Below are 18,768 nucleotides of genomic sequence, written 5' to 3'. Positions count from 1 at the left end.
GTGCCAGAAATGGCAAGTGATAAAATTGTGATGCAAGAAAAATACACAACATAATTTTGCTCTTTGCAGGCTCATTCTTTGCAGGCCAAACATTTGTAAAAACACTAAACCCAGTGTTCTCACCAGGCCTTTTGAGCATGGGGCCCCCTATGCTGTAATTTGGACCCCCTATGCTGTGATTTGGACCCCTATGCTGTGATTTGGACCCCTATGCTGTGATTTGGACCCCTATGCTGTCTTTCAACCAGCATAGGGGTGTTTTTGGGGGGAGAATTGTAAGTAGGTGCCAAAAGGATGGCTTTTGCTTGCTTTAAGTTAATTGGTGGAGAAGATGACTAATATATCTAGTTGGTTACATGTAGCATATTATTGTATAATGTGAATCAGTGTATGACTCCCTATCAATCATTACTGGCAGTATTTTCGAACCCGAGAGAAAAAGGTGTGTACTACATTGTACTTGTATGTACTAACCTCAGTAGGTAGCTATGTACATAGGAAAACATGTATTGGTCATGAGATAAAAAGTAGCCTGTTACATATTACAGTCATGTAGGTGCCAACATTGCAAGGTTTGTGAGTGAAGCACAGATACAGTATGCCATCGAATATCATCAGATAAGGAGAATAACTTGAATAGGAAGATGTATGGACAATTCTTGTGAAGACTTACAAATGTAACAGGTAAGTTTGCAACTTGTTACACTTTGGTTGCTGCTTTTGCCATTTCGGCCAAACCTTTTAAACATTTATTTCAATCAAAGCAATCCTGTTTAATATAATATCCATGCATATGTTATGTAGCTGATGTTTTAATTTTGACAACTTATGTTCTGGATAGGGTCCAACTAAATGTAGTAATTGTTGCTTGTTTCTAGGGATAACATTGTACATGTAATTGTCTTATGCAGCTGCGAGTAGGAAGAGTTTCCATGTTGTGCTCGTTTAAGTCCTGTTAGAATGCGTACACAAGTACATGTACCTTTGCCCATAATGCATGACACACCACAATATGTATTTAATATGTACTCTTGCTATTAGATCAGGACCAGTATCCTAAAGGGAATAGAATCCAGAATTGTTCGAGAATTTGCACACATTAGCATTTCTAGTTTGTGTTCAACTTTATACAAGTTATCCGACTTATCATTTATCATTTTATATCCATGTATTTTGTTAGCATCTATTACATACCTTTTGCCTATAGAGATTTTCATGTTGGCAAGTCTTCCAGTTAAATTTTTTTTGTTTAGAGCGTCAGGTTGAAGTTGTCAAGTTTTGTATTAACATACATTGGATATTAAACAACATAAACTTCACAAGCTTGATTTCTTTTTGTAAGAGTAAAATAAGACTTCTATTATTACACTAGTCTAGTCTTGTACATGAACATGTACCTTGAACTGTGTGTAACATATTAATTTTCATTTGTTTAGAGCGTCAGGTTGAAGTTGTCAAGTTTTGTATTAACATACATTGGATATTAAACAACATAAACTTCACAAGCTTGATTTCTTTTTGTAAGAGTAAAATAAGACTTCTATTATTACACTAGTCTAGTCTTGTACATGAACATGTACCTTGAACTGTGTGTAACATCAGATTATATGAAGATGCAAAAGAAAGAAGCAGGGCCTTGGATTTCGTACCATACATGTACATTTATTTTACACCATCTTCCAAATCACTTCATATAGATCAGAATTTTCTGCATTAGACTATCCCCCCCCCCCAAGACTAGCAATCCTAAATAATATGTGACTTCATTACATATATACCATGTGCACTTTTAACAAAAAAACAAAACATTTTGTCTAGTAGATACAATGGAACAAAAGGCATTTCTAGTCCTTCGTAATCAACCTTTGAGTATGATTTCAGATGATTGGGTATTAGCCATGTGTCCACACTAAAAGTTTGCCAAATTTTAAAACCCTGTCAGATGCATTGAGTGTATTATTGACTTATACATATACCATGCTGCACATTATTAATACCAATGTATGACAAACCTGGAACTTAACATACACTGTGGTACTGACAATGTTGACCTTACCAAGAACTCAGAAGAGTCTCTCTGATCTCAAAATAATTTCACTCCCACTATACACATTAAAGATGCTATACAAGACGGTACTGAATATGTGGCTTAAGTTGCAGTGAAATAAAACTGCAGACAGCAAATGTAGGCAAAAATTAGCCTCGACATGTTCTAGACTGGTTTTGCCACTTAATAATACAAATACACGTTCCTTCATGATAATATTAATCCCTGTTGTACTGTACCACGCAAACAAAAAACATTTCCCACAACATCCAAATCTGCTGGAACAGAAGGAAGGGAACAAAAAGAAGGTCACGAAAATCAGCGCATGTTAAAACTCTTGTCAGCAATCTTTTTCTGTCACTTGGTGGTGCAATCTAAGGATTTTTATCCATGCAGCACAAAATGTATGAATTTAATGCAGTAATTCCTGTACACTGCCAGATAAATTTGTTTCCAAGGAAGGCTATCTATAAGTTCTACATGTATTTAGTACAACTATAACTTTTTTTTTTACACTGTATTACATCTTGAAGTACAAAGTGATGTACAAAAGCTGGATAACAAAACAGGTAGTACTTTGTATCAAAGTCTCATCCTTTTGACTAATTAATAGGCTTTATTGAGCATGCACTTGTCTTTTGGCATAATTTCAGTTTGAACACTGACCGCTTTATATAGGACACTATTCGGACATTTAAAAACAAAACTGAAAGTACCCATGGTTCTCTTGACCCAATGACATTTGGACTATTCCAGATGAAACAACACTGTGTGAAACATATCTATTTTATTCATTAGTGCTCAAAAAAGTTGCTTTTAACATGATGATAAATTTCAAACAGAATCCTGAATTTTACACTTGCCTTCAGTGAGCATTTTCCTCCACCAATTGAAACTTAAAAGCTACCAACCCTTGCTAAAAGTTTCTTCAATGCAAGAAAAGTTGCAGCAGGCTCATGTGACGAGAAATCAGTTATCTCGGAGCACACTTTTTGTGTAGCTGCCCTCACCAATACACTTACCAAATGGGATAGCCCTATCCCTTGTTTCCTACTACATTCTATAATGTATAATCTGACATTGTGCGATTATTGCTCTTGGATCATTCTAAAATGGGCCACAGGCTCCCCCCCCACCCATTCCTTTTAGCTTTTGCCAGGTTAGACATGACAGAATACATGTAATAGGACCCTGTGCTATCTATACACACAAGGATACCTTACAGCTTACTATCAGTAGCATGTCCCCTTTCCTATAAGGATTTTGTTATACCTTGCACCATAGGTGCACGTGTAGGAGTTGGTAAGGCTTTAATATACAATGTTATAGTCTGCATGTTTTGAAGTATCAACCTAATATACGAGGCTGGATTGTCCTAAGGGTTGTGAGCTTGTAGCTTTTCGTCATCTTCTCCTTCATATTCAAACTCTGATGGTGGGGCCCTGAAAAATGATATGACCATAAATTCATAAGTCACCTAATAGTAGTATATGTGTATACCGTGTACTTTTCTAAATTACTACTTGCATCTTCAATCCTGATACACAGGCATACAAATAAAAGGTAACAGAAGCAAGCAGTAACCTCTACCAAACTTTTCAATAAATTATATGGAATAAAGTCAAGCACTTGGGATGACCTTCCAGTGACAACTATTAATAATTATTATTATTATCAACATTGAATTTTGTTACCTTATGTACACAATGTATCATACTGTCCATATGTTACATTGTACATACTGTATGTATCAAACAGCCCAAAGCAGTTCTGGCTACTCAACAAAATTCCAATAGGAAACGGTTTGAGGTTTCACAATCCTTTGCAGTTGTCAGGTTTTTGCTACAAAGCATTTTGCAGATGACTGGCTTCTACAACAGCTACTGTTTACAAGGACAGCACTGATGAAAACGGCATTCAAAAATTAAATACATCTATGACTACTAAGGAAGTGAGCTGTGTTTGAGTACCTGAAATATTGTGCTGGCTTCTGTCCCAAAATCATCTCCTTCTCCAGCCTGACCCCGACTATGTCTGAACCCGGCACCTCAAACATGGGGTCCAACAGGAGGGTTTCCTACAGAGGAAAATACAGTCAAATTACAACACAACCATGTCTACATTTCTCACAACTATCAGTTTTTGGTAACCGTTATTTTTGTTTAACTGTTTCTTACTGTATTATATGTACATGTATAGTGAATAAATTTGAGCCATTACTGCTAACTTTTAAGGACAAAACTGTGACATAGCATGTGACCTCCAGTCATGTGACACTACTGTAGCTAGATTTGTTGCATAGAGTATCAGTACAGGTCTAAAATATGAAACCTGCAGATCACTTTTCATTGAGGTCATGAGAGAAGAGGTAAGGGTCAGACAAAATGTATCAAAAAGAAGAACATATGTTAATTTGTTAAATTGTTCAGATACTGATGTTACGTTAATGCAGCCCTAATGTTTAGTCATGCTCAGATTGGAGTTGAGAAGTATGAAGGTTAACTTTACTGACCATGATGGCCCTGAGTCCCCTGGCTCCTGTCTTCCTCTCCAGAGCCAGCTGTGCGATGGCTTCTAGTGCATCATCAGACACTTCCAACTGGACCTGTACAACAGGAAAGAAAGTGCCTTTTGTTAGGACACTGCTCAAGCAACACTCTACGAAAATCTAGATGGAAACAAGAAAATAAAGTCATTGATTAAGACAAAGCAAATTTGTACTTTGTTATACAACATGTTAACAATAATGTTACTATGATCTGGAAGGTTAGCACCACAATGAAAAGTACATGAACATAGTATACAGAAATGGCTGCATGGCGTGCTGTTTGTTGCTCCCAAAGTTTATGTGGTCTCAAAGCATTACGGTGCATGCAAAAAGAGTTTATATAATGCACAAATATGCAGTCACTTTCCACTGCCCAGTCAAACTACTACTGGAAACTAAAGTTTACCTTGTCCATCTGGAAGAGAGCCTGGTACTGTGGGATGAGAGCGTTCCTAGGCTGGGTCAGGATCCTGACCAGCATAGCCTGGCTCAGACTCTGTAAGGCCACCACCACGGGCAGCCTCCCCACAAACTCCGGAATCATCCCAAACTCGATGAGGTCTCGCGCCTGCACGTGGGCCAACAGGGCGTCCTTTTCCTCATTGTCGGCCTGCGCGTTGGTTCCCTCCGTCATGCTCTGTACATCCGAGGCCGTGGCCGCGCGCCGACCAGGCTGACGTTGGCAGGAGCACCGGAAACCTAGGGTAACTGGGGAGGACAGGAAAGGAAGGGAGTCAAACACAGAGACAACAAGAATGGAGAACACACAATTCTTAAGTTTTTGGCACTTGATCAGATGTGTAGCCTTGCCTGAAGATAGAACGGATTTATACTGCTAAGTATTTGCGTGCTCCTGGTGGAATAGGGAGTCATCAAACGTCAACATGGATTTGGGTCAAATATCACCCCTATGTGTACGGGATTGGTAGAAACTAATGGATCACCTTTCGCACATAGGATTTTGGGTTGAAAGGCACCAAAACTGAAATTACTATATTTGTCCTTTAAGCACACCCAGGCACTGCCCCTACCTTCTCATGCCGTCTCCTGCTGATGATCCTGTCCAGCCCGTTAAACGCTCCCGACGCCACAAACAGGATGTTGGTGGTGTCCACCGGTACGCTCTCCCCCCGCAGTTTTCTCGTGTTGCGCTCGGGAACGTTCACTACTGTTCCCTCCAGCAGCTTCAGCAGACCCTGCCAACAACAGAAGGAAACAAACATTCAACACTGGCCTAGATTTTCAAATACAGTTACTGTACATTATGAAATGCAAAATGTCTAAATGTGTGAAACTTTGTTTTAGGCAGCCTAAAAAATTTCAGTTTTCTTTGATGTTGCCACCAACAGGAGGGAAACAAACATTCAACACTGGCCTAACTTTTCAAATACAGTACATTCTGAACAGCAAAATGTCTAAATGCATGGAACAGTGTTCTACCTATTAGTAAAATTTTTCCGTAAATTTTGTTTGATGTAGTATCGTGTCAAGCACTGGTGGTGTGACAATCCTAGGGTGGCATGCTCCCCTGGGAAAATTTGAAATCTTGACCCTCTGAAATGCTATTTCCAGTATTTTGAGGGGCAAATTTTGATGGTAGATTGAGCTTAGTTTCATCTCTTTACACAGCAATTTTTGTCTGTTAAAGATTGGACGAATCAGACAAAATATGTCCGCCATGAGCGAGAAAATTCTGTCAAATTGCTGGGTAGAACACTGGTATGGAAATAAGAAGTTGTCCACACCTGCTGCACCCCCTCCCTCCTACATCCCTGAGTTGGTGGATCCCAGGAACACTGCCGATCTTATCCACCTCATCCAGGAATACAATACCTGTGGGGAACAAGTAGAACATCATATTTAGGTCACCAGTTTATAGTTCAAACTTTTGTTCAAACACAAAGGTTTGTTCTCCCCTACAGCTTTCAACCAGTCACTCTGGTCTTCTTCAATAGACAGAACCAGTGAGACTTGTTACTTGTAAGATTATTTATCAGATGCCTTTGACCGTCGGTTGCGCAACGGATAGAGCGTTGAACCAACAGGTCCGGGGTTCAATACTCACCATGGCCCGACGTTGTGCCCTTCCAAAGGCACATTACACGACTTCCCCACCTGTACGGTGGAGTGACGCCCACCGAGCCTCTTAGGCTAATCTAACTAAATGTGTGCCAAAAACACACTACGAATTTGCTAACATCTGCACATTTGCCACCGAGAGCCGTAATTCCTTTTTTTACCGAGTGCTGACATCACACAGATCTCACTGGGTCAGTTTAAAACACAGATTTCTACCCACATGTAGTGACTGGACAAAGCAGAGAACACATCCATACTCTAACCTTGTTGTGCCTTCTCTACGTTGTAGTTAGCGTCAGCCAGCAGCTTGGCGATGACAGACTCGATGTCTTCCCCCACGTACCCAGCCTGAGTCAGCGTGGTGCAGTCACAGATCGCAAAACGGCACATCCAGACATCTCGCCAGCGTCTGGGCCAGCAGGGTCTTTCCTGAGGAAGAAAATAATACACATATCTGCGTCAGTTCTTGTTTGTGAATTTTTCAACACATTTAACACAATGGATTTACTTGCAGCTAGCAAGCATAGCAAGGCAACTTTTGGGGTGAAATTTTGTTCCCTTATTCAGTTTGTACTCATTTGATTGATGATGTTTGAAAGGTACTCTGGAGAAAGAAAGGTAGTGTCATGTCTGTCTGTTTGTTTGTTCGTTTGTTAGAACCATGACAAGCTCAAATCGGCCAAATCTTAATGTCAAATCTAAAGATTTTGAACTGAACACTCCCATGTAAAAGCCGCCAACAAATTGAAAAGTCTTGCTTCATTTTAAACTTCTAAAACTCCAACACCAGTGTTGTGGCTAGCCTGAATTTTTTTCTGTCATCTCATTCTCAATTTGTTTGAAATAACATTACATCGAGCACTGACAATCCTGGTGCAGGGTGTGTGTGAAGTGTGGGATTTGTATGCTCCGCTGGAAAAATGTTGAAATCTTGACCTTCTGAAAGGCCATTACCTGCATTCTAAACGAGCAAATTTTGCTGCAGACTAGTATAATGACTATCTCTTTCTTAATTTTCACATGCTGATTAGGGCAAAATTTGAGTGAAAAAGACGCTAGAACGCTGTCAACACCTGAGGTGTTCTTGAACCCTTACCTGACCCTGTGGGTCCTAACAGCAGGATGTTGCTCTTCTCCAATCGGATCTCCTCTGAGGTAGAGTCCAGGATGTCGCTGGCCGAGCGTTTCTCCTGTTCAGGGGGAGGGGTCTGCTGGTGCAGGTTGGGTCCCAGGGCACTGCCGTGGCTGATACCTGCTATCTGTAGCAGCTCTGGGGACAGCAGGGGAAAAACATGTCACACAGAGATATCATGTGAACTGGTCTCAAACAGCCATATACATGTATGTAAAACACTACATAAACCGGAGCAGGTTGGGTCCCAGGGCACTGCCGTGGCTGATACCTTCTATCTGTAGTAGCTCTGGGTCAGCAGGGAAAACAGATATCATGTGGTCACTGTCTCTTAAACAGCCATCTACATGTATGTAACACACAATGTCTCTAGACATCATACAAAACAAACTCCCTACAATGCAACCCCATTGATCATTGATGAAACTTTAAAGGATCCGACCTACTACTTAATACAAAGCTCAAGAAACTACATCTAACATCTATTATAAGCTAAAAACCCTCTAACACTACAGGTCAAAGCATTCTGTCTTTGGACTCAGCCCATCTTAGTTGTTGTGACTGAGAGAGTTGACAAAGACTAGACTAGGAAGGTAACATTAGTAAGGCAAACACATAATGTTTACCTTCACATGGTCTAGCCCAACAAATTATACTGTTACTTATTACTTACTGCTCTGTTTATATCTGATAAAACACATTCTATGATGACCAGCCCATGTTACAGCACCAGTTACCATGATGACAGACATCTGGTCCAGGTCATTGACTTTATATGTTTAGAGAAGAAGAAGAGGAGGAAGAAACTGAGCAAAAACAAGATGTTTCCCTTCTGTGAAGGTAAACACAACACCAACCTCTAGGTGTAAAGGTGGCCTGGGTGTTCCCTGACTGGCGGTCTATGGAGTCCACAGTCTGTGCCCGTACTGTGGGACCAGTGCTGGAGGGGGCAGGAGATGTGGTGAAGATCCTCTTGTAGTGGTTGTACACAGCCACGGATAACACCTTCTTAGCTTGGTCCTGGCCAATCACGTACTTGTTCAGGTATTCAAATATCTGGTTCAGAGAAAGAGGTGAAGGTGTTAGATGTAACATTCTACAAGTGTTCTCATGCACCAAATTGTTACAGCTTCACCTTTACTTTACATGTTAGCATTAAAAGCACGGTCATGGAAAAATCCTAAGTATTTCTTTGGCCAAAGGGCCAGAAACATGCAGCATATTTTTTTCACTGTAAATCAACTCCATAACATGGCCACACCTGAAATCAAATGACAGACATACAATAAATAAAGTGAACTGAAATGTTAAAGGCATCCCATGCAATTTCAGGGCAGCAAAACTGGATTTTGAATATCAATTTTCTGGTCATTCTTTAAATGAATCAATTATTCCATAGCATACTGATATCTGTGAGGCAAAAATGCGATGTTGCTGATGGAAAACGTTTGCTTGTTTTACATCATAGGTTGATTCTAGCTATTCATGGGCGGTACATGTAGCTTGTTTTGGGGCTATTCTAATCACTAAGTCTTCAAGTATGAAACGACGATGAAAATTTGCTAAGAAGTGGCTGTATCAAAATGTCACTATCAGACTTCTGAAATTGAATTGAATGCCTTTAAGTTGAAGCTGGTGTGTTACGCTGAAAGGCGGTAGTACCAGCTATAAAGAGATCGGATACAGAAGTTGATATTACCTTTTTCGGTGCAGGTGGTGGTTTCTTTGTCTTGCCTTGTCTCTCAGCAGTTTGTTCCTTCAGGCTTTTCTTGGAGTCCATCTCAGACAGAACCACAAAGAAATGGTGGCACTTTTCACACTTCACAAACCGAGTAGAGGCTTCAGAAATGAAAAAAAAAACACAATGACTTCAAGATAACTAGAAATACTTTTTTTTAGTGTTCTACAATATTGCAGAATGTCAAAATTTTGTTCTGCAATTAAGAAATACTTTCTGCACATACACACTTAAAAGTCTGGATCTAAATGTATGACACACTAGTATACAATATTGCATGCTGGCAAACATTGTACATGCAATTTGAAGAATACGTGCAAAATTAATGTATGACTTTAAATCATAAAGTCATACATAGTAAATACACAAGCTTGTGAACACCATTGAACTCCTAGCCTGATTTTTTCAGTCTGCAATATTGCAGGTTGGTTAATTTTTCTTCTGCAATATCGAAAATGTCTCTGCAAAATGCAGATGGGTATTTCTAACACTGCTGTTAGTATTTTAAACAGAAAGTGAAGACATTTAAAGTTTGACTTACAGACAAAAGTCTCCACGTGTGTGCATGGATCTCCACACTTGGGGCAGCAGAGTTGTCCCTTCTTGTCTCCCCCGTTCTTGTCCCCCCCGCCGCTGCCCTTGTTGTTGCCGTTGGTTGGTTCCCGTCCCCCGTCCCCTGATGAACCGTCCTTGCTGGTCCCGCTGCTCCTGAACCCCGCGGCCGACAGCGAGAACATCCGCTGGGGCACGCACACAGCGAGCAGCAGGGGCGGCTGGCGGCCGCATATTCTTAACGTCGCTGTGGACACAGAAGGGAAGGTAACAGATTAGAGCAGACATAGATTATACATAATATAGAATACATGTACATGTATAACACTGGAGGCCAGAGATAGTGAGGGAGATCCAACCACACTAATAAAAAAAAAAAAAACAACGGGGGCTGGAACTGAGATGTTGTTCTTGCCCCAGAAAAATGTCAAATATGTTAAAATTTGGTGTCCCTAAAAAATCGTAACAACATCCATATCTGGAGTATTTGAATATTCAAACAGCAGCTTTTGGAACCCCATGTGATAACCCAGTAGAATCCTGCATGATACCGCTAGTTATCACACAGGCCCAAACACCTGTATCGAACATTATCACAGCCCAAGTAAGACATAAAAGTCATATTCATTTATCCTGACTCCCACTCATAACATTGAAGTACATGTACTAATAATGTCAAGGATGGCAAAAATAGACAGTCATGTTCTAGTCTACTTCAGGGCATTTTCTAAATATACAATTTCAGTCTCACTATTGCTATACTCTTAAAGTTGTGCACATAAATCATAAACTGACATGTCATCATTGTCCTATACAAATGTACACGCAACTTTTATTTTACCAATACCACAGGGACCACAGGTTGTCATCTGACCAATGCAGGAAGGAATATTATATCATAATGTGATTGTAACTTACTGATTAATGGCACTGTCACACGACTGTTATGTGACTTATATTATATATATATATATAATATCAGTTTCCCTGTGACCTCCCGGTGTTCTAGTTTACCTTGTACCCTGGGTGGGACAGGGTTGTGATTAATCTTAATGTGGCACCCCAGGGTCAAACTACAATCAAATTAACTCAGTGTAGTCAAGTCAATACTACTATAGCAATTAACTAATATTCTATGGTAGCCTGTCCAAACAAGAGTGTAAATACACTGCAGTGTTTTAAATTAAAATTAGTCAGTCAGTCAGCTTTAATTTACTGTTATCATCGTTCGCCCAGCTTCACCTATCCCTAACTATATGACAGACACAAGAAAACACACAACACAAGTCTCTTTGTGGCAGAAATTAGTCAGCTTTAATTTACTGTTAATAGTCATGTCAGAAAAAAACAATAGGGTTTGTGTAGCCAGTCTGAAAGTTGTGTACAGTGTACATGCTGTTAACAGCTCAGGGTTAAACCCTTAAATCCCTTGTTTTTCCAGACATGGGGGTGAGATAAATACATCCTACAACACAGGGCTGCCATAAGTCAAATGTACAATGCTATACATGTAATATATATAAATAGGATATTAATCAGCTATTTTCATACTAAGATTAAAATATCATGACTGGTTTGCAATCTACAGTTGTTGCTTGGAATATTTTTTGTGCTGTTCTGTTCTATACTGCATGCAGAAACAGCTTCATGAGACAAGAACACTGGTCAGTAATGGAAAATCCCCCTATTTCATCATCCCAGTACAGAAGTAGGTCAACCCTTCAGACCAGTGTCCTGACTTGTGTTTTATGGATTATAGTCCAGGAGTGGTCTCCACATCATGTTGGCAGAACATACTGCATCTGGGCCTGTGCAAAAACTCGCATTTTTCACTGTTTTCCTTGGATTTTTGGTCAACATTACCTCAGAATTTTGCCTGTTGCAGAGGATATCATTTCTGACATGACATTTGAAAACTACAGATGGGATTTTAACCTTACAAGCACATTAACACAACCTTATAAGAGACGTTCAGCCGAAGTGCTATGCACAATACATTACTAGTATGGGTTTCATGCAGGTGCAGTACGTTCTGCCAACGTGCTAGTCTCCACCGGACTAACAACGTTAACTTGGGTTCGAAAAAAGGTCAAATGCAGCCAACGGGGAGAATAATTGACTAGTGGAGTTTAGCCAGCGTAGAGTTCATTTGCCCGTGCAGTTAGAAGGGCTGGAAATTAACCTTCCTGCGGACCGACTTTCCTGACAAACTATGTACATGTATTTCCCTCTTTTTACCAAATTCTACGATCTTAGCCTCGTAAAAAGGCCTGGTGGAGGCTAGGCTAGGCAAGGAGGACACCTCATCTTTTGTCTTACTACATCGGTCTTCCCTAAAATGTTTTGCCCAGCTCAGCCCAAAAATATCCGTCATGACGTCAGTGAGGTTGTTGGCTGATACCAAGGAGCTTTCGAAAGCTGATACTGAATAATTTAACTGAACCCTTTCAGGTCACTCATGAACACGACTGGATCCTCAAATCTTCGCAGTTTAGTTATTACATCTACTCTTGTTTATCACACCTGTGACCTGTGTGATATGGACTCCATAACAAAGGCTGAACACCTGAGGTGTCATCAACAAAAAAACAGTATCTTTGTTATGTACTGTAGATAACTCTTTTAGTCTCACTCACCCCATCCCACACACACGAAACAAAACATGATGCAGTCTTGTGTACTATTACATTGTATGTGTATAGTGTATAATGCTGCAATTTCTGGTATAGATTATTCAAATTTCATGAATACAAGTTGTCTCCATGAATAGCTGTTTACTTTGGTTTCCTTGTCTCACACATCACATTTGTTTCCAGTACTTGATAGGTAAAATTTATCATGATTGATGATCCAACTGTCTATGTAGGAAGGAATTTTACTGTGGTTAAATTTCAAAATAGTCTCAACAGATGCAATAACACTGGTCCTTGCTGCTGTTTATTGATACTCAGGACAAAAATGACTATTATATTATAAAAGAGCAAATTTCGTCTGTTCCAAATCACATGCAATGTTTAACAAGGACTAGTACTGTTACTGTCATTAATAAAAAAAACTATTCTTCTGAACTTCCCAATACCCACTAATTTTAGAAAAGGTGGGACATTAAGTCTTCTATGGTTTACAAAAGAGAAGTCAAACCCTTCAGACATAGTTTTAGACATAGGTATAGTTTTAAACAACTACCTTTCATCAAGTAGATTTTAGCTATTTTATACTCTGTCTCAATGTTCTTTTATGTTTGTAATCTGCAATTAGCCTCCTGGCATGAATTTGCAATTAGATTTCTCTCTTTCATTAATTTTTATATCTATGCTATGATGCTATGACCCTCACCCTAGCAGACTACGTAGTGGGGCTGGGACAAAATTATTCTTCACACCCAGCTATAGCTAGTTGGACCAGAAAATTTTCCACTTCAAATGTTTCACTACAAGAGAGTTGAACAGTAAAAAAAAATTGCAAGGTTCAAAGTTCATGTTGGAACAGTTGAATAGGTGACCCTTAAACCAAAACACACCACACCTGTATTAAGTGTGCACGTGAACAACGCGTGATCAGCCCTGGCCTTCGGCACAGGTGTAACTTAGGTTCAAACATGACCTAGTAAAGAGACCGGCAAAGATGAAGACAGTCTGGCATATGGCTTAGTACACTTAAGGACAAGTTGAAAGAAGGAAGGAAAATGGTAAACTAGAGATAATCAGCATCACTAATGTTACTATTACAGGAACAAAAGAAAGAATGGCTTCCCGTTGGATCTGGTGTGGTTTCAATATTGTCGGGAGTTCCCCTTGGGAAAACATCATGGAAATCCCAAGGAGGTTAAAAAGAGGAATACAAACAATGCGCTGCGGACGATTATACTGTAGATTATGGCCATTGTGTAAACATAACCGACTGTTGGGTTTCTCATGTAACTTAAACGTAAGATCGTTAAAACAAGAAACAGTAGTTATGCTTTGGGGCTAGAATTTCAGTGCGTTTCCTCTTCATTTTTCCACACGACTCACAAAAAGGCTTACGCAATCAAGCTCCCGATATGGCTTCACAGAAGGCTGATGAACCCAAACAATAAAGTGTTATTTATACACATCCTGTTTGTTTCCTTACCTGTTTTCTGTGGTCTGGCCACGCAGAGAATCCGTCTGAGCGGACGGTATGAAAATCTGAGTCCTCCCGGCATGTTGAGGGAAGCAGTTCCGTTCAAAAGACGGGTTCACAGACCCCGAAAACACTGGGGGAAATCGGTGGCGTCTGAGGGAACAACACACAGAGCCAGGAAATCTTACTCCGCAGTTTACAGCCGCTACACGGGGATTTCTTCCAGTCTGTTGGTGACTTGTGGGGCCCGGGTGTTACGTCAATGACCTCTCACTCGTTGCATCGGGCCAAACTTTTACAAACACTCGGTGACGAAGCAGAAAACTCGTTACAAAACAGAGAAGGTCAGGCGACAAGACGGCCAGCCATGTTTGCTTACCTAAATTCTGACGGGGGCATGCGCACTGCGTACAATGGTGTAACTCCGGGCATTGTTGGAAGCGCCGCCATGCGGCCAAAGTTATACTGCATGTGGCACTCTGCACGTAAGCACAATAGGGCTGCAATACTGTAAAATATCGCTAGATAGCGCTAATGCACGGGCACAAGCAGTCTGCACCAACTATTACCGCCACTAGGTGTCGCTGCTGTAACGTCAACATCGATCAGCTGTGAGGGAAATCTGTGGCCAGTATGTCACCTGTCACCATATCAGCTCTACCAGGCCACCTTTGATTGATGTAGCCAGATTTTCTCACCCGTAACGTTACCTACCGGCATTGCTGCACCCGTCCTGCTTTTGTTGTTTTGCGTGTATGTAACGTGAGACAGAATAACAGACACCAATGGCGTTAGTGTGAGATGTGGGTGTGGTCTGGGGTGAACATTTCACACGATATTTTGAAGAGGTGGAATGGAGAAGGAAGGACCAGGGGTGGACAGGGCAGGGTGCGTGGGAGGGGCGGCCAAGACTGACGCTCCCACCGACAGCCCAGGACGGAGGCTACACCAGCAGGTCATGCAGAAGTTAAACCAGGCCTGTGAGGGGCCAACAGGTCAGTGTATTAAAGCTGTCATATTATCTTTTCCAAGCTTATCATCACCTGTCATCAACGCTGAGATTTCAGTATATTATGATAATTAACCTACCTGACTACCAATCATTCTAGATCTATTTGGATCATGCTTATCCCTAAATGTAGTAGTTAACTTAAACCCCTGACAAGAGACTGTTATGTACATGTAACACGTTATATTCTAAGCAACAGTTACACTTACAGTGCCAGTGTACTGTTTCCCGGTAAATGTATAATAGCCTCCACCAGGCCTTCCTATGGGGGTACAGACCATAGAATTCTGTAAAAAAAAAGGGAAATAAATTTACCAGGAGAGACATTCTGCTGGCAAATGAACAGTTTACTGTGCTATTAAAACTCCCCTGGCAAATTATTCCCCTATGATTTTGAACCCGTGTGATTAGTCTGGTGGAGACCTACTTAGTAGGTCAGCGTGTCAGGAGGATAACTGTTAAACAATCTGACAAAATGGTGTCACAAAAGATGGAAATCAATTTTCAGAATGGCACAGAGAAGAGAAACTTGGAAATAGGTGTTCAGTTCAATATCATGTAACGTTTGTAATACAGTTACTGTTCCATGTCAACATCAGTAGCTGCAGTTTCAAATAGACACACAGACCTTTCTGTCAGCCTTGATTAAACAGAAATCAGGCGTGGCCTAGCAAGTGGTGGGATGACTCATTTTGGATTAGACAATTATCTAAATTAAATATCCGTGATGGTGGTGGAGACAGACTGTTATTGATTTACTATATGTAACGTTGTACTACTGTAATACTTTGTAAGTAGGTCACTATTATTTCAATCTCTTAGTTATGAGTTATTATTATTGATTTGCATTTTTTGTTGTAGACAATGTTTACAATTCAAGCAGCTGACTTAATGTTTAAAGGCCACACCCACTCTCTATCATAATCTAATTATCCTTTTACTTCTACAATTCGAAGCTTGGATGACATTTTAATCTGACATAGCAAACCAGGTGTACATGTGTAATAACTACATGTTGTACAATGTGAATGACATCTATATGGAATTTGGGTGTATGTTTTGTCGGAAAATCATTTACTTAAGTGAAAAATTTTGAAACATTTTCCATTAAAAAGCTATATTGTGACATCTTGTAAACCACCAGGAACAACGGTACAGGTCCAAAATACCTAATCCCAAGAGTACCGATACTGTACCTAAATAATTTCACACTAATTATATGCCTATTTGTGACCTACAATGTGTAAATAGCTGGTCCCCCATGGGTCCCAAAGTAAGGACAGCAGCGCATATTTGTAGTATTACAGACCCTTAAAGATTTGGTGAATTGTTCAGGTACAGGTTCAGGTCCGGACCTGTACCTAAGCCCGTGTACCTGTACATGTACCTAAAATTTGTTTAGGTACACAGCTACTGGTGACTGATTGTCACTGATATCATAGTGTACACTTGTGTATGTGTTTATTTATAAGACATCATTTTCCACACTTCCATATAGAAGCTCCTTATCTTCAAGTTAATGATCATGACCTTCCACCCATCTGTTGGCCTCAAGCCACCACCAGATTGTTCTGTGATGGAGCAGATTGTGTATTGTGTTTCCCATCACGTACCTCAGGCTAGATCTCCGATACATTATCTTGTCGTGGTCCAGCATTGTATTACCACCAACCCCCAAATCAATACCCCCTATGTCATGTAAATGTTCCTCAAGCCAATGTTGTCACTGTGTGCCAGTATAGAGATTAGCACCGTATGGATCATTCTCCTTGCAAAGTGGACTTTGGGGAAAAATTTATTATGGTTGTCATAGATTTTTTGTACATTAGTGGCTAAAGTGGAATTGGTTGAAATCTGGCCATGGGATGGTATAGTATATTGTCAATTAAGGCTTACCACCTTAATCAGTTGGTTCTCGGATTTGCCCGCTTCATTTTGTTAATGCTCAAAAAAAGTATGTTCTGAATCAACATTTTAGCCCCAACAATTGAGGAAATTTAAGTCCTTGTGTTCCTAGTCTGTGTAATGCAAACTCTGCCGTCCGCGTCTGTCTAATTGTTACAAACTATTTTTTCATCTAACACTGCAGTGCTTTGATTAAAGAGTTCAGGTCCCCTTTGGATTGTTGTGCCTTTGATGCCCGACATGATTATGATACATCAAACAAAATTTTGAGATGACGAATGACAGAAAAAAATTTGAGCTGGCTAGAACACTACTGAGCACACTCTGACCTCCTAGTTAAAATAATAAATGGTTTATCGATCAAACCTTCGCAGCCTTTTATAGCGCTGAATTGATGCAGGGTTTACAATAACATAGTAATTTACACATGATATATTTGCTCCACACATTTTTGTGGAACTGTCGCAAGGGTTTGTGCGGCTGCCATTTGGTGCCACCAGGTGACCTCGATAGGACTTTCCCCAACCGAAGTTAGGTACCCATTCACACCTTGGTGGAGTGAGGAAAGTTGCGTAAAGTGCCTTTCCCAAGGACACAACGTCGGGACGCAAGTCCAAACATGTCCCGGGTACAACTCAGGATCGAACCTGGGTTTCGCCATTTCATAGTCGAGCGCTCTACTACACTACGCCACCCAACGCCACTTATGAATTTTTATACACTTCTGGTCCCTTGCATACAGATGTCTCCAGACTCAACAGCATTAATTATTCAACCATCCAACAAGCCAAGCACGAAATTGTTAGCCTAATCATAAATTCAATAAGGGTGGATCTGATATCTTGACTGTAACAATTGAGATGTCATCGCTAGCACCTGGTCCAGGTGATATCTTTTAATGCCACTCAAATGAATACTCTAGTCTGCTATATCATATCCTACATACATGTACTTAAAATACCATTGTTTTATTGGTATAAATTATAGAATAGGAAGCAGATTACATTTTAATGCCTTATCCCAAGGTGATCTTGAACAGATGCAGTCATGGAATTATAATATAAGCAGGGTTTGGAAACATCCACATCACAATGTCTATAGGTCAACTTCAGTTTTGTGGCTAATATTTTAGAGGTTCTATTTTCCTTTTATAATGTGGTTGGGTTGTGGAATAATGATGACATTCAGGTTGACAGTAATGTATTGAATTTGAGCACAATGTAAGACAGGCAATGCCCATGTCATCTTTCAGTAGGCCAGTAAATTTCTGTTTCATTTGGAAATCAATAAGTTACAGGTAGCACTCACTGACTCACTCAAGCCCCTGAGTGTTAGTCACATAGCAAAATATGGCCTTCTGAACACTCAGTGTTAAGCCAGGTTGGCTATTGTTGGCTGCGCCAGCCAAATGTTTCAAACATGTTCAACTTGGAACATTTGGAAGCCTGTATGATAACTAAAGAGAGCCCCGGGCCATACCGCTATAAGTTATCACACGAGCTGGAACACCTGGTATAATTTTACATAAAAGTCAATACTCAACTTTATCTGCAAGCACTGGAATGAATTAGGAGTCTTACCCCATATTTTTGACTGACTCCTTCAACCTTGTTCTGACAGAATGGACCCGTCTACTCTTGGAACGTGACGTCAG

General features: G+C 40.3%; 1 protein-coding gene across 1 annotated transcript; it reads right to left on the bottom strand.

The window, feature by feature from the left end:
• Positions 1 to 1,641: 1,641 nt before the first annotated feature.
• Positions 1,642 to 14,454, bottom strand: LOC109466284 (ATP-dependent Clp protease ATP-binding subunit clpX-like, mitochondrial; the record flags this gene model as incomplete). The annotated part of the gene is given in 14 exon segments (XM_019763992.1): positions 1,642 to 3,489; positions 4,018 to 4,124; positions 4,560 to 4,652; positions 5,002 to 5,303; positions 5,608 to 5,796; positions 6,345 to 6,428; positions 6,938 to 7,055; positions 7,057 to 7,103; positions 7,771 to 7,944; positions 8,664 to 8,862; positions 9,506 to 9,645; positions 10,086 to 10,343; positions 14,210 to 14,297; positions 14,299 to 14,454. Coding segments are annotated over 14 exon segments (2,022 nt in total), but the record flags the coding sequence as incomplete, so codon positions are not given.
• Positions 14,455 to 18,768: the final 4,314 nt, after the last annotated feature.

The sequence above is a fragment of the Branchiostoma belcheri genome, unplaced genomic scaffold (genome assembly GCF_001625305.1).
Source record: "Branchiostoma belcheri isolate BF01 breed outbred unplaced genomic scaffold, Haploidv18h27 scaffold162, whole genome shotgun sequence".
NCBI lineage: Eukaryota > Metazoa > Chordata > Leptocardii > Amphioxiformes > Branchiostomatidae > Branchiostoma > Branchiostoma belcheri.
Note: the sequence above shows the minus strand (reverse complement) of the source record. Positions and strands in the feature narration are given on the sequence as shown.